Source organism: Pleurodeles waltl, chromosome 6, assembly GCF_031143425.1.
Source record: "Pleurodeles waltl isolate 20211129_DDA chromosome 6, aPleWal1.hap1.20221129, whole genome shotgun sequence".
Classification (NCBI taxonomy): domain Eukaryota; kingdom Metazoa; phylum Chordata; class Amphibia; order Caudata; family Salamandridae; genus Pleurodeles; species Pleurodeles waltl.
In genome coordinates, this window is record NC_090445.1 from 975,733,518 (window position 1) to 975,750,330 (window position 16,813).

At 46.0% G+C, this 16,813-nt stretch overlaps 1 protein-coding gene across 3 annotated transcripts in view; it reads left to right on the plus strand.

Moving 5' to 3' along the window:
- PLCE1 (phospholipase C epsilon 1) overlaps positions 1 to 16,813 on the plus strand; it is an 848,028-nt gene that overhangs the window by 184,357 nt on the left and 646,858 nt on the right. For all 3 annotated transcript variants that reach the window (XM_069239847.1, XM_069239849.1, XM_069239848.1), the window contains exon 2: positions 360 to 648. In XM_069239847.1, coding sequence (XP_069095948.1) covers positions 360 to 648 — 289 coding nt within the window. The remainder of the gene's footprint in view (positions 1 to 359; positions 649 to 16,813) is intronic.

Sequence of the window (16,813 nt, forward strand, 5' to 3'; positions counted from 1 at the left end):
CAAACTCTTTAATATTTCTTTTGTTGTAAATTAAATGACAATACAGTTTAGTCATAATGCTTCGAAGGCAGTACTTTACAGGGTGGAGTTTTGACAGCTGGCACCTATTGACCCAATCTTCCCGTTTTTTACGGTCATTGCTTTGGCACACTGCAAACAAGTGTGCTCAGGTAAGGCCGACTCTGCCGGGTGCTAGGAATTTTAATCTGCAGCTGTAAAACTGCTCGAAAAAAGGTGTGGAGGAAGAATGTGAAAATTCGTTTATTTAGAAATTAAAATTTAACTTGTTTTCAGACGCACAGAACGCTGCAGCCTCTGTCAGAAGGATTAACAACATTGTGCTTTTTTATTGTTTACAGATTTACAGCAAAGTGAGGGATGGTGAAGCGGCTGCGGAACCTTCTCTCCGTTTATTTAGCCCCGCAACAGTAATCCCAGGAACAACTTCCTTTTACAGAAGAGGCAGTGGTTTGTTGTGTAAATTAGGATGTGCGCGAGGTGCGTGGGCCGCGTACCGCGCCACCTCGCACAGGACTACAGTGTCTGACTACATCGCTGGAGCTCTACTGGAGGCGACCACATCTCTGGGCGCGAGAAGTGTCTTTTTGAACATCTTTGGAGCTTCGGTTGGGAGAACCATGCTCAAAGGTAACCAGGCACTACATTACTGATATCAAAGGCTGAGAACAACTCGTTTGCAAGTTAATGATGGCATGATTTATAGTGTACTATATGCGGCATAGAACCCAAGAAACTTGTGACTGTTTTAACTTTGATGCTATGTGCTGTAGACTTCAGGTAGTTTAACAGTGGTTTGCTTTGTCACAGAACTACATTTTGGTATTTCTTTTAAAAGTATGTCAGTCCTTCTTGTTAGCCAAATTCCAGTAGTTGAGTCTATATTTAAAGTTACGCTTTTATAAAAATCTCTCATTCCGGAATGCATTGATGGTACGTAATACTTTTGTTATCAGTGTAAGTTGAATTAAATCACTGATATATTTATAACGTTTAGTAGGCAGTCTAGAACATATAGTGGCAATGAAATGAACGTTAACTTGACTGTAAGTGTATATGAAGCAGCTACTAAATTCACTGGTCTTTGGAGGAGCAGACTCTCCAAATGTCGAGTAATTTTCCTGAAAATGGCTTAAGGTGCTACAGACATTCCACTCAAAGATAATAGTGAAGGATAGGTACTGTCCAACATTGGAGGAAAGGAGTGTAGTTCGGAAGGATGTAAGTCATGGGCACATTTATAGAGTATGATTTTAAGTACCCAAGTCTTCAAAGGCTGACACAGTACTGAAAAGCTTCAGAAGTAAAGAAATCACCAATGAATGTTGTATTTGTTGTTGCTTTTCAGTGAGGCTTCCTGCCTTCATACATTTATAAAGTGCTGAGATGTTATGGTGGATGGGTAGCAAACTGCTCTGTAGGTTGTGTTTAAAGGTGTGGGGTTGCTATATGGCCTCTGTGGGAAGTGTTACATGTTATGCCGGATTGCTGGAGTCGTGCTACTCCCCTGCCGCAATGTCCTTGTGCCTGGACAGGTAGTTGAGCTTGCAAGGCATCCTTGAGTCGTGGACAGCTGTGGGATTTCAGCGGGCGTGTGTGCTAGCAGATGCGGGGTGAGGGTTCCAGAGGAAGGAGGATGCTCAGCATGACAAACTCTTCCACAGCTCTTGATGCAGTTGTAATCCTGGTGTCTGGCGCTCATAATAAATACACGTTTTTATACAGTCAGACTACTGCCTCAGCATCTACACATTTGAGTTTGGTAAGAGTCAGGAGATGCGATTTGGCTGTGCTTTATGGCCAATGAATTGAGTTGGAACCTTCAAACGTGGTCGGACGGGTCATCAAACGTGAGCCCCTGTGCTTGTTGATTAGATACAGTATGAGTTTTAATGAAGGAATACAACACCCCAGAAGGTCGTGTATGCAAATGTTTGTATTTTGGATGGTAGCGTTACAAACTTATGTCAGAGGATGGTGTGGAAATCTTTGCTGCTACTTGGTGCAAACACAGCGATTATTGCGACGTGCTGAAGTTACATTTAATTCAGTTGTAGTCTTCTAAGCATGTTACTGAGGACCACTTTGTAACAATAAATAGGAATAATCTGGCTCAGTAATCGATGCGTAAGACAATTCGTGAAGTAAACACAGACATTTATAAACTCCCGTGGAAATCGGCTATAGATGGTGTGCTGAAGTCTCGAATGACTGAAGACCCTTGCTTATCAAAGAGTGGCTGCTCTCATCAGAGCCCGGCCATGAGATAACAATCCCTTTAAGGTGTTTTTTTAGTTTTAATGACCCTAGGATGTGCAGTGAACTAAGCTGAGGGGGCAACAAGTTCCGAAGGTCAGCTCCGGGGACTCTAACGCGTTTTTCAACATGTGTAAGGGCTGACAGATGTGAGAGACAACTTCAGTCATATTCTTAAATGTGTCTGCTGAGTGTCACACAATATGGGATTGCAATACCCCAACAAGAACAGCCAATCCAGAGAGGTGATACAGAGCTCTGTAGGAGACGCCATCGCCTCTGTAGCTGCAGAAGAAGCAGAGCTCCGTGAATGGAACAAGATTGACATCACAGAGCCTGCATTGGCTGTCCCGAGACCTAAGGTACTTTAAGCCTGCAAAGGGGAGTTCCGCCACAACATGAAGGAGAATAATAGAGATCACATCTGAGGTAGTAAGTCATGAGGCACATGGTCATCTTAAGGTACGCAGCTGGGTACATTTTAATTACTTAAGAAGTGAACTCATCAAGAAAATGGAATGTGTCAACAACGCCTTGACTGCTCCCTCCCTAGTTTGGAAATACATGGTATCACCCACAACATGGTGATGTAATAATGCCATGTGAAAGGGCCTCTACTGTGACATGCCCTGTGTATAAAAGGCTGGTAACCAGCGACTGCAGCACTGGACACCAGAACCCTAGTTTGGAGGACCACTGCCTGTAGCTGGAACTAGGGATAGAGAAGCCAGAAGCCACAATGGCTGACATGACTACACATAATGGTTGGGGATCAGCGGTGAGTAATTAAACAAAATGAAAATAAACCTGCCAATCAAATTGAAAACTTATGTGGAAACCAAACTGACAGCTAACTTGAAAATCCACGTCTCCTCTACTTGTTAAAATATATAACATACCTGCCACTCCGAACAGAGTAGAGTTTGTAAGGTGAGCAGTAACGATGCCTTTACATTTTGTTTTTATCTTGACACATTTACTGTGCTTTCAATGCCCGAGGTCAAATGCCAGGCTGAGTTTTCCAACAGATCGCTTCCTACTCGTTTAACATGTAGATCGTTCTTTACTTTTCATTCTTTACAAAGTGAGAGAAGTTTATATAGGGAAATATGCCACCACCTTACCGTAATATGGGGAGCAAGACAGGAAAGGCTGAAAGATGTTTTCTAAAACAACTACATTTAAGTACCTGCAAATAAGCTGTAGACATTTTTCAAAATATATGGCAGTTAAGAAGAAATGAAGCCCCTTTTTGTAATTCTGAAGTGTGATGGAAACAATTATTTTTAATAGGATCAAAACAAATCAAGGCACTTTACTTAGTGATGTGCAAATGACAACTTTCCCCTGAAACACAATTTCCATAGATTGCCATATGTGCTCTAATCTGCTGCCTATAAACTACAGTGCGCTCCCACACCGTGCTTTAGTAATATATTTGTGACAGTCTTATCCAAAATGGACAATAGTTGGCTCCACACCACACCTTAACCACTCGCCTGCTTGGGTCACGTGAGCGATGTGACGCTGATGGCAACACCCCACACTGACTATTGTTCCAGCACTGAGTGCTAAACTCAAAGAGCTGAGCATGCTGGAGCACTGGACAGCTTAAGTATCAGTGCAGAGGAGGGAGAAGTGCGAATGCGTGCGGAATATTTGAGCTCCTTAGGAGGAAAGGAGTCCTCAACTTGCAAAATAGGATAGGATTTGGAGAATAGGAAAAAAGCGACACAAAGACTATTGAAGAGAAGTCAGGAAAAGACAGACAGAACACAAGATACTGTGCGCTGGGTTGAGAAGCAGGTGAAAATGCAGCCAACCATCAGGCGTGTTTCAATGCCAGCGCTTACAGATGCAGAGCCCTTGGGGTAGGGAATCACTCTTTTTGGACTATTACTGAACCTGTATCATGTGCTATTGGTGCAGTTGCCTCTGAGCATGCATAGAGAGAGCAGTCCTGGCGTATGCGGTGTAGGCCACAAAACAGCATTTATATGCATTTCTACAAGTGGAGGCCTATACTCCTGGATCCCTTGTCAAGGTATTCTTCAGGTTGGGAAGGTGTGTACCCTGCAGAGTCGGTGCATAACAGAACCAGAACTCCTGTGGATTTGATTCTGTGGTTCAGTTTTAGTAGAGGGATGTTCCGTCTAAGCATCAGGAGTTGGAAGTTGGTATTCTTTGCAAAAGTAGTTATTTGATGTCTTAAAGAGAGCTCAGAGTCAAGGCTAACTACCTTTCTTTTTTTTTCCTTTTTTTTTTTTTTTTTACTGACCATGCAAGTATCGGTATTATACAGCAGGAACTACCCACAAAGAACCTACCGCCTGCTCTTGCCAAACATCTAATTATAAGGGAACAGGGGTGTGGAATTTATTAAAATATCTACTTGTCCAGGGGACAGGTTGCTTCTCAAATCTACTTGTCCTGTAAAAAGATCTACTTGTCCCTTTGGTGCCATGGAGTGTGGCGACAAATTATGGCAGCAATCTCATTATGTAAGAGCTCTGATAATAGCCTCTCTGATTATGCCAGGGCTACTACCATAGTAGGGCTTGAATACTTGCAGTTTCAATCCCCACTGTAGCAATTTCCTTATTTTGCCACCTTTCTGCAGATCTGCATACTGGGGCTGGAGGAAGCAGTAAGCAATAGTTCCAGGGCAGGAATGCCTTTGAGTCTGCAAACCTACTAACATGCATGTTTTAAAGATTTTCACCAGCTTCTCTCTAATATTTTCCCATAATAAGAAAGGTTGGACATTTAGTCCTGACAATGGCAGAATTAGAACTTCTTCCAGGGTTGGAAAGAAAGTGGCTGGAGGGAAAATGAACTTGCAAATGCTCAATGGATTTTCACATGAGCAAATCTACACATCGTATTTACCCATGCTAAAATACAGTTCACAAATATTTTATAGGGGTACGACATATACCATGACCATGAGTGCACTTTTGTGACTTTCTTTAAGAATTTGGGGCCACATGTAGGTAGGTTCAGATTTGCGACTCGCAATTTGCGAGTCGCAAATCCGAATGTAGGATGGTGTTCCTGACACTATCTGTGATTCGCATGGGCTTTGCAAATGCCCACCTCATGAATAATCATGAGGTGGGTCGCAATTTGCGACCCCCTTGCGAATGGCGGCCCTCACAGGGATGGTGGCCTGCTGGAGACAGCAGACCACCATGTCTGTGACTGCTTTTCAGTAAAGCATATATTTTTTTTTTTTTGTATTGCAGCCCGTTTTCCTTAAAGGAAAACGAGATGCATTACAAAAAACGAAAAATGAAATGTTTTCGTTTCATTTTTTCAGAGCAGGCAGTGGTCCACAGGACATGTTTACAGTGACATTCACTTTTGCGAAAGTGTTAGCACCCATTTGAAATGGACGCAAACTGCGATTGGTTTGCGCCCGCGTTCGTGGTCACAAAACAATCCTACATTGCACTGCGAGTCGCAATTAGGAAGGGGACACCCCTTCCTAATTGCGAGTCGCAAACCCGTTTTGCGATTCGGTAACCAGGTTAAAAAGCTACCTACATGTGGGTCTTGGTCCCTAATTAGGTCTGGTGTTAACAAAGACATTTTGTTTTTATTAAACTTATATTTCTCTCTCTTTCGGCTGGCTTTACTGTGAGTGATCGCATTCTGCTCTTCCACAAGGAGCATATTGGCACACAAAGTAGTTTTGTTCAGTGTCAGGAACTACAGTGGCAATCAGTGACGTAACGAAACTGGAGGGTGCCCCTTTGCAAAGAACATGGAGGAGCCCCCTCTCCAGACTCACTCGGGCAGGTGCTGTGCTGAAGGGGCACCCTGAAGGGCGGCTGCGGGGCCTTTGTTATGCCACTGGTGGCAACGTGTGCTTTTAGAGTTCAAAAACGTTTTGGGAGGGTTTTGCCAGTGTTTGTTACAATGTTGAGGGCCTGGTAGCTCCCACAACAAAAAAGTGTTACAAAAGCCATCTTAAAACAAGACACACATTCATGAAACTAAAAGACTTATAAAAATATGTCAGATCAGTTGGCTTTGTCAGTGTTTGTTTATTTTCATGCTTCCCATAATCGTGTTGAAAATGGTTACACTGATTTTCCATTAGAAATATTTTTGGGAAATACTAGCATGCATCAACACATTTTACTAAATGACACTTCATTTGCATCTAATCAGAGAGCATTCTGGGAGCATTATACTTGGCCTCATAGCCTAAACTTTTCAAATATGTGTATACACGTTTGTTTTTTTTGTACTGGAACCAACGTCAGTAGTGAAGTGTGACCTTAAAACATTTATTTACAGCACTCACCCTAATAATGAAGGCTTTCAAATAATGAACCATAAATACAAGTTGAACAGCATTATCTTTTGGAAACACATTACCTCAACTGCAGAGAGTTCCACTCTCTGTAAACTGGCAGCCAAAGGGTTTGTGCTGCAGAGGGTTGGGCCTACTTGTCCCAAGGACAAAGTAAACATAAAAACTTGTTGCCCTTGACCCCAAACAAGATGTCCCGGGCGTCGGGCGATAGGAATTCCACATAAAATGTCACTGGGTATGGTTTGAAACATTTAATTAATATGAATAAAAATGTGTAAAAAGCCAAACAGTGCTCAAGTGATCACACGGTGAGTGATGGGACAGCATAACTTCTACTCATGTAGCACGTTCTACCCCAGAGGAGGCTTTTAAGTGCTTTGTGGGGAGTAGCACGTGACTCAAGCACAAAATTGGTGGTAAGACAAAACTAAATTAGTAAAAGTTTTTTCTTTGTGGATTAGTTGTGGTAAGTGTTATGTAAGTGCTCTCATGCTTTTACTGTATTATTTTTTAAAGGGATATTTTTATTGAAGTGGGTTAGTAAAGGGAAGATGGGTACTTTTACAACCTGACCCAAGTATTCCAAGACCAGAGGCTTATTTCTGTTGAGGATGATGATCAGTAATGTTGGCCTTGTTTACATTTTGCGTATATGGTTGATTTCAAGTGCGTTGTTACAGTTCGTGTTTGCTGTGTGTAGCCAGGGATTCGTCTGTCACTGCAAGGGCTGGTATGCTCACTTTAGGGACATGTATTAGGAGAACGAGTTTTTTTTTTTTTTTAAATCAGGCTAGCTGTGGCGTGTTATTTTGGTGCGCTAAGTTGTGTCTTGGAGAGATATATACTTTAATGAGACGTGGGTGCTATGGTGAGCTTGGTGAGACCAACCAAATGGCTTCTAAAATGTGCTACGTGTTTCTTGTGTTATAACGACTAACATGTTGTATTTGAGATTATGATTGTTTAAGATTATATGTGGTAAGTTTATGAGCTCGGTGAGATCCAACTGTTGAGACGATATGTAGGGTCGGAATGCGACAGAAATTAGGCCCGGGCATCAAAATAAAAATGCCCCCTATTACTGAAATAGAAAGCTAAAAAAATGGCCCATGTTTGCAAAATGAGGCAGTTTTGAACGTTTAAAGAGACACTGTAAAAGTGTTTTGCGAGACATTGAACACTTCATTAGTTTGTGCCTGCTGCAGGCAATGTTTGTTTTATTATCAGTGAGATAAACAGTAAAACCGACCAGCTGACTATAAAACAGGCCCACAAACAGCCAAAAACCGGCCCACACACAGACCAGTAACACCAGCCCATCGGTCACGGCCTGTTTACCCGGTTGGTGAGTCCATCCGACCCTGATGATATGGACTATGTTACTTGTGCCTTGTGCTCAGTCTAATGCATTCTGTTGTCTGTTGTCTAGTGTAACATACTTTTGTATGCACATCGACTTCTTGCAGTGATCATGATGTCCCATTTACCATTGTCTTTAGAAGACCCTGCTACATTCCTGACTGGGTGTGTCAAAATCAGCCTTTTGGTTTTCAAAGAGTGCATATATTCTTATATTCATGCCACTAAAGAGAAAAGTTCTTGCAGGTCTTTCTGAGTCATGTGTTCCTGAACCACCAAAATAAGTGCCACAAGAAAATCAAGATGTTATACAGAATGATATCGCTAAATTGAATTAGAGTGTGTTTCGCTAAATATTCCTTAGCCCTAACTCTCTTTCTCCAGGGATGAACCATGCCAACAGTGTTTTTGAAGATGGTGTCTCTTTCTCTCTACTTCAGAGGAAAACAAGTCATTTGTAGGTGCTATCGGAAAACAGAAGAAACATTAAAATCCATGTTGGAATTTATTGACACCCTTATTCTTCGGTAAAATTAAGTAAATACAGTTTAGAGTTAATAATATTGTGGGAGTGGAACTAAGTACAGGATGACAATAAAGTCCCTTTCGGCTTATCCAGATCCAAAACATATTTTGGAATTTGCTGCATAAGATGGGCAGAAGTGAAGGAACAAAGTATAAGGACACAAAGAGAAATGTACTTGTTTTGAGTTGGGCCTTCACTCACGAATGACCAGTATGATTGCTTAGAAGTCTTTTAATCACTTCTTCGTGTCATTTTTCCCTGATCTCACTAAAGACCCGAGTTGAGTTGAAGAAGCAGGCTAAGAAGATTTATCATTCAGCTATAGTGCTATCAAAATATGTTTATAAACAAAACCAAGAACTTTAAATCCTAAACCTGTATGTAATCTAAAATGTCATCTGTAGCATGGAACACTGTTGGCGCCTCTGTTGCTCTTTGACTATATATGCTTGATTTGTTCAGATTGCTCATGTGTTGACTCCTAAAAGGAAATAATATTCTGTATCTGGGATGAGTATTTTGAAGAACATCTAGGTCTTTGAGTGTATTCTTGGAATCTATTCTCCAGAGCAGTGCTTTTCTGACAGATTTTCAATTACTTGGATTGTACCAATATGCAGGTACTAGTTAGGACTTAGTAAAATGTTACATGGGAGTTTTGTGTTAAACTCAGGAAGAAAGAAATTACCGATACATCAGTATAGGCATGTGTAGGAGGCTGGCCTGGCTTGTAGTGGGTACCAAAGGTACTGAAACCTTGTGCCAGGTCCAGTTATCCCTTATTAGTAGAATATAGGTGTTTCTAGCAGCTTAGGCTGATAGAAGGTAGCTACGGCAAAGCAGCTTAGGCTGAACTAGGAGACATGCAAAGATCCTACTATACCACTTATATCATATGCACAATATCATAAGAAAACACAATACACAAAGTTACTAAAAATAAAGGTACTTTATTTTTATGACAATATGCCATAAGTATCTCAGTGAGTACCCTCAGTAAGAAGGTAAGTATTATACACAAGTTATATGTACACAAACCAAAACTAGGTAAGTAAGAGACAGAAAAGTAATGCAAACTGTAAGGAAATGCCTCCTTGGCATGGTTGCCCCCTGACTTTTTGCCTTTGCTGATGCTATGTTTACAATTGAAAGTGTGCTGAGGCCTGCTAACCAGGCCCCAGCACCAGTGTTCTTTCCCTAACCTGTACTTTTGTATCCACAATTGGCAGACCCTGGCATCCAGATAAGTCCCTTGTAACTGGTACTTCTAGTACCAAGGGCCCTGATGCCAAGGAAGGTCTCTAAGGGCTGCAGCATGTCTTATGCCACCCTGGAGACCTCTCACTCAGCACAGACACACTGCTTGCCAGCTTGTGTGTGCTAGTGAGGACAAAACGAGTAAGTCGACATGGCACTCCCCTCAGGGTGCCATGCCAGCCTCTCACTGCCTATGCAGTATAGGTAAGACACCCCTCTAGCAGGCCTTACAGCCCTAAGGCAGGGTGCACTATACCATAGGTGAGGGTACCAGTGCATGAGCATGGTACCCCTACAGTGTCTAAACAAAACCTTAGACATTGTAAGTGCAGGGTAGCCATAAGAGTATATGGTCTGGGAGTTTGTCAAACACGAACTCCACAGCACCATAATGGCTACACTGAAAACTGGGAAGTTTGGTATCAAACTTCTCAGCACAATAAATGCACACTGATGCCAGTGTACATTTTATTGCAAAATACACCCCAGAGGGCACCTTAGAGGTGCCCCCTGAAACTTAACCGACTATCTGTGTAGGCTGACTAGTTCCAGCAGCCTGCCACACTAGAGACATGTTGCTGGCCCCATGGGGAGAGTGCCTTTGTCACTCTGAGGCCAGTAACAAAGCCTGCACTGGGTGGAGATGCTAACACCTCCCCCAGGCAGGAGCTGTAACACCTGGCGGTGAGCCTCAAAGGCTCACCCCTTTGTCACCGCACCGCAGGACACTCCAGCTAGTGGAGTTGCCCGCCCCCTCCGGCCCGGCCCCCACTTTTGGCGGCAAGGCCGGAGAAAATAATGAGAATAACAAGGAGGAGTCACTGGCCAGTCAGGACAGCCCCTAAGGTGTCCTGAGCTGAGGTGACTCTAACTTTTAGAAATCCTCCATCTTGCAGATGGAGGATTCCCCCAATAGGGTTAGGATTGTGACCCCCTCCCCTTGGGAGGAGGCACAAAGAGGGTGTACCCACCCTCAGGGCTAGTAGCCATTGGCTACTAACCCCCCAGACCTAAACACGCCCTTAAATTTAGTATTTAAGGGCTACCCTGAACCCTAGAAAATTAGATTCCTGCAACTACAAGAAGAAGGACTGCCCAGCTGAAAACCCCTGCAGCGGAAGACCAGAAGGCGACAACTGCCTTGGCTCCAGAAACTCACCGGCCTGTCTCCTGCCTTCCAAAGATCCTGCTCCAGCGACGCCTTCCAAAGGGACCAGCGACCTCGACATCCTCTGAGGACTGCCCCTGCTTCGAAAAGACAAGAAACTCCCGAGGACAGCGGACCTGCTCCAAGAAAAGCTGCGACTTTGTTTCCAGCAGCTTTAAAGAACCCTGCAAGCTCCCCGCAAGAAGCGTGAGAGTTGCAACATTGCACCCGGCGACCCCGACTCGGCTGGTGGCGATCCAACACCTCAGGAGGGACCCCAGGACTACTCTGATACTGTGAGTACCAAAACCTGTCCCCCCTGAGCCCCCACAGCGCCGCCTGCAGAGGGAAACCCGAGGCTTCCCCTGACCGCGACTCTTTGAACCTAAAGTCCCGACGCCCGGGTGAGACCCTGCACCCGCAGCCCCCAGGACCTGAAGGACCGGACTTTCACTGGAGAAGTGACCCCCAGGAGTCCCTCTCCCTTGCCCAAGTGGAGGTTTCCCCGAGGAATCCCCCCCTTGCCTGCCTGCAGCGCTGAAGAGATCCCGAGATCCCTCATAGACTAACATTGCGATCCCGACGCTTGTTTCTACACTGCACCCGGCCGCCCCCGCGCCGCTGAGGGTGAAATTTCTGTGTGGACTTGTGTCCCCCCCGGTGCCCTACAAAACCCCCCTGGTCTGCCCTCCGAAGGGCGGCAAGGCCGGAGAAAATAATGAGAATAACAAGGAGGAGTCACTGGCCAGTCAGGACAGCCCCTAAGGTGTCCTGAGCTGAGGTGACTCTAACTTTTAGAAATCCTCCATCTTGCAGATGGAGGATTCCCCCAATAGGGTTAGGATTGTGACCCCCTCCCCTTGGGAGGAGACACAAAGAGGGTGTACCCACCCTCAGGGCTAGTAGCCATTGGCTACTAACCCCCCAGACCTAAACACGCCCTTAAATTTAGTATTTAAGGGCTACCCTGAACCCTAGAAAAGTAGATTCCTGCAACTACAAGAAGAAGGACTGCCCAGCTGAAAACCCCTGCAGCGGAAGACCAGAAGGCGACAACTGCCTTGGCTCCAGAAACTCACCGGCCTGTCTCCTGCCTTCCAAAGATCCTGCTCCAGCGACGCCTTCCAAAGGGACCAGCGACCTCGACATCCTCTGTCACCATGGTGACAGAGAAACTGGTTTCCCCTGGCCAATACCTGACTGGAAAAACTTACACAGTCACCAACGCTGACAATCAGAGAAAAGTACATCCCATGGCAATGGTTACTTTAGAATGGGGAGGGGTCAATGGCCTGAAACAGGTGGTGGTCTCCTCAAATATCCCAGTGGACTGTCTGCTTGGAAATGACCTGGAGTCCTCAGCATGGGCTGAGGTAGAACTAAAAACCCATGCAGCGATGCTGGGTATCCCTGAACTGGTGTGTGTGAAAACAAGAGCACAATGCAAGGCACAGGGTGAAAAAGTAGAGCTGGAGTCTGGAAAAATGGCCCAGCCTACCAAGAGAACAGGAAAGTCAGTTGGGAAACCAACTGCAACACAGCAAAAGAAAGGGAACCTCTCTTCTCAGGAAGAAGTTCTGCCCTCTGAGGGAACTGAGCCTTTGGAGCTTGAACCTTACCAGGTTGAGCTCTTAGGCCCAGGGGGACCCTCCAGGGAGGAGCTGTGTAAGGGACAAGAAACCTGTCCCTCTCTTGAAGGCCTTAGGCAGCAAGCTGCTGAAGAGTCCAAAGGCAAGAAAAATGGAACGCATAGGGTCTATTGGGAAGATGGACTCCTGTACACTGAGGCCAGAGACCCCAAACCTGGTGCCACTAGGAGAGTGGTAGTGCCTCAGCTGTTCAGAGAGTTCATCCTAACATTGGCCCATGACATTCCCCTTGCTGGACATTTGGGACAAACCAAGACGTGGGAGAGGTTAGTCAACCACTTCTACTGGCCCAATATGTCCAACATGGTTAAGGAGTTTTGCCTCTCCTGCCCCACCTGTCAAGCCAGTGGTAAGACAGGTGGGCATCCAAAGGCCCCCCTCATTCCACTTCCAGTGGTGGGGGTTCCCTTTGAAAGAGTGGGTGTGGACATAGTTGGTCCACTGGAACCTCCCACAGCCTCAGGAAATATGTATATCCTGGTAGTAGTGGATCATGCTACCAGGTATCCTGAAGCTATTCCCCTTAGGTCGACTACTGCCCCTGCAGTAGCCAAGGCCCTCATTGGTATCTTTACCAGAGTGGGTTTCCCTAAGGAGGTGGTGTCTGACAGAGGTACCAACTTCATGTCAGCATACCTAAAGCACATGTGGAATGAGTGTGGAGTGACTTATAAATTCACTACACCATACCACCCACAAACTAATGGCTTGGTTGAGAGATTCAACAAGACATTAAAAGGCATGATCATGGGGCTCCCAGAAAAGCTCAAAAGGAGATGGGATGTCCTCTTGCCATGTCTGCTTTTCGCTTACAGAGAGGTGCCACAGAAGGGAGTAGGATTCTCACCCTTTGAACTTCTGTTTGGTCATCCTGTAAGGGGACCACTTGCCCTTGTTAAAGAAGGCTGGGAGAGACCTCTCCATGAGCCTAAACAGGACATAGTGGACTATGTACTTGGCCTTCGCTCTAGAATGGCAGAGTACATGGAAAAGGCAACCAAAAACCTTGAGGCCAGCCAACAGCTCCAGAAGTTTTGGTATGACCAAAAGGCTGCACTGGTTGAGTTCCAACCAGGGCAGAAAGTCTGGGTTCTGGAGCCTGTGGCTCCCAGGGCACTCCAGGACAAATGGAGTGGCCCTTACCCAGTACTAGAGAGGAAGAGTCAGGTCACCTACTTGGTGGACCTGGGCACAAGCAGGAGCCCCAAGAGGGTGATCCATGTAAACCGCCTTAAGCTCTTCCACGACAGGGCTGATGTCAATCTGTTGATGGTAACAGATGAGGATCAGGAGGCAGAGAGTGAACCTCTCCCTGATCTTCTGTCATCAGACCCAAAAGATGGTACAGTAGATGGAGTGATCTACTCAGACACCCTCTCTGGCCAACAGCAAGCTGATTGTAGGAGAGTCCTACAACAGTTTCCTGAACTCTTCTCCTTAACCCCTGGTCAGACACACCTGTGTACCCATGATGTGGACACAGGAGACAGCATGCCTGTCAAGAACAAAATCTTTAGACAGTCTGACCATGTTAAGGAAAGCATCAAGGTGGAAGTCCACAAGATGCTGGAATTGGGAGTAATTGAGCGCTCTGACAGCCCCTGGGCTAGCCCAGTGGTCTTAGTCCCCAAACCTCACACCAAAGATGGAAAGAAAGAGATGAGGTTTTGTGTGGACTACAGAGGGCTCAATTCTGTCACCAAGACAGATGCCCATCCAATTCCAAGAGCTGATGAGCTCATTGATAAATTAGGTGCTGCCAAATTTCTAAGTACCTTTGACTTGACAGCAGGGTACTGGCAAATAAAAATGGCACCTGGAGCAAAAGAAAAGACAGCATTCTCCACACCTGATGGGCATTATCAGTTTACTGTTATGCCCTTTGGTTTAAAGAATGCCCCTGCCACCTTCCAAAGGTTGGTGAATCAAGTCCTTGCTGGCTTGGAGTCCTTTAGCACAGCTTATCTTGATGATATTGCTGTCGTTAGCTCCACCTGGCAGGATCACCTGGTCCACCTGAGGAAGGTTTTGAAGGCTCTGCAATCTGCAGGCCTCTCTATCAAGGCATCCAAATGCCAGATAGGGCAGGGAACTGTGGTTTACTTGGGACACCTTGTAGGTGGAGGCCAAGTTCAGCCACTCCAACCCAAGATCCAGACTATTCTGGACTGGGTAGCTCCAAAAACCCAGACCCAAGTCAGGGCATTCCTTGGCTTGACTGGGTATTACAGGAGGTTTGTGAAGGGATATGGATCCATTGTGACAGCCCTCACTGAACTCACCTCCAAGAAAATGCCCAAGAAAGTAAACTGGACTGTGGAATGCCAACAGGCCTTTGACACCCTGAAACAGGCAATGTGCTCAGCACCAGTTCTAAAAGCTCCAGATTATTCTAAGCAGTTCATTGTGCAGACTGATGCCTCTGAACATGGGATAGGGGCAGTTTTGTCCCAAACAAATGATGATGGCCTTGACCAGCCTGTTGCTTTCATTAGCAGGAGGTTACTCCCCAGGGAGCAGCGTTGGAGTGCCATTGAGAGGGAGGCCTTTGCTGTGGTTTGGTCCCTGAAGAAGCTGAGACCATACCTCTTTGGGACTCACTTCCTAGTTCAAACTGACCACAGACCTCTCAAATGGCTGATGCAAATGAAAGGTGAAAATCCTAAACTGTTGAGGTGGTCCATCTCCCTACAGGGAATGGACTTTATAGTGGAACACAGACCTGGGACTGCCCATGCCAATGCAGATGGCCTTTCCAGGTTCTTCCACTTAGAAAATGAAGACTCTCTTGGGAAAGGTTAGTCTCATCCTCTTTCGTTTGGGGGGGGGTTGTGTAAGGAAATGCCTCCTTGGCATGGTTGCCCCCTGACTTTTTGCCTTTGCTGATGCTATGTTTACAATTGAAAGTGTGCTGAGGCCTGCTAACCAGGCCCCAGCACCAGTGTTCTTTCCCTAACCTGTACTTTTGTATCCACAATTGGCAGACCCTGGCATCCAGATAAGTCCCTTGTAACTGGTACTTCTAGTACCAAGGGCCCTGATGCCAAGGAAGGTCTCTAAGGGCTGCAGCATGTCTTATGCCACCCTGGAGACCTCTCACTCAGCACAGACACACTGCTTGCCAGCTTGTGTGTGCTAGTGAGGACAAAACGAGTAAGTCGACATGGCACTCCCCTCAGGGTGCCATGCCAGCCTCTCACTGCCTATGCAGTATAGGTAAGACACCCCTCTAGCAGGCCTTACAGCCCTAAGGCAGGGTGCACTATACCATAGGTGAGGGTACCAGTGCATGAGCATGGTACCCCTACAGTGTCTAAACAAAACCTTAGACATTGTAAGTGCAGGGTAGCCATAAGAGTATATGGTCTGGGAGTTTGTCAAACACGAACTCCACAGCACCATAATGGCTACACTGAAAACTGGGAAGTTTGGTATCAAACTTCTCAGCACAATAAATGCACACTGATGCCAGTGTACATTTTATTGCAAAATACACCCCAGAGGGCACCTTAGAGGTGCCCCCTGAAACTTAACCGACTATCTGTGTAGGCTGACTAGTTCCAGCAGCCTGCCACACTAGAGACATGTTGCTGGCCCCATGGGGAGAGTGCCTTTGTCACTCTGAGGCCAGTAACAAAGCCTGCACTGGGTGGAGATGCTAACACCTCCCCCAGGCAGGAGCTGTAACACCTGGCGGTGAGCCTCAAAGGCTCACCCCTTTGTCACCGCACCGCAGGACACTCCAGCTAGTGGAGTTGCCCGCCCCCTCCGGCCCGGCCCCCACTTTTGGCGGCAAGGCCGGAGAAAATAATGAGAATAACAAGGAGGAGTCACTGGCCAGTCAGGACAGCCCCTAAGGTGTCCTGAGCTGAGGTGACTCTAACTTTTAGAAATCCTCCATCTTGCAGATGGAGGATTCCCCCAATAGGGTTAGGATTGTGACCCCCTCCCCTTGGGAGGAGGCACAAAGAGGGTGTACCCACCCTCAGGGCTAGTAGCCATTGGCTACTAACCCCCCAGACCTAAACACGCCCTTAAATTTAGTATTTAAGGGCTACCCTGAACCCTAGAAAATTAGATTCCTGCAACTACAAGAAGAAGGACTGCCCAGCTGAAAACCCCTGCAGCGGAAGACCAGAAGGCGACAACTGCCTTGGCTCCAGAAACTCACCGGCCTGTCTCCTGCCTTCCAAAGATCCTGCTCCAGCGACGCCTTCCAAAGGGACCAGCGACCTCGACATCCTCTGAGGACTGCCCCTGCTTCGAAAAGACAAGAA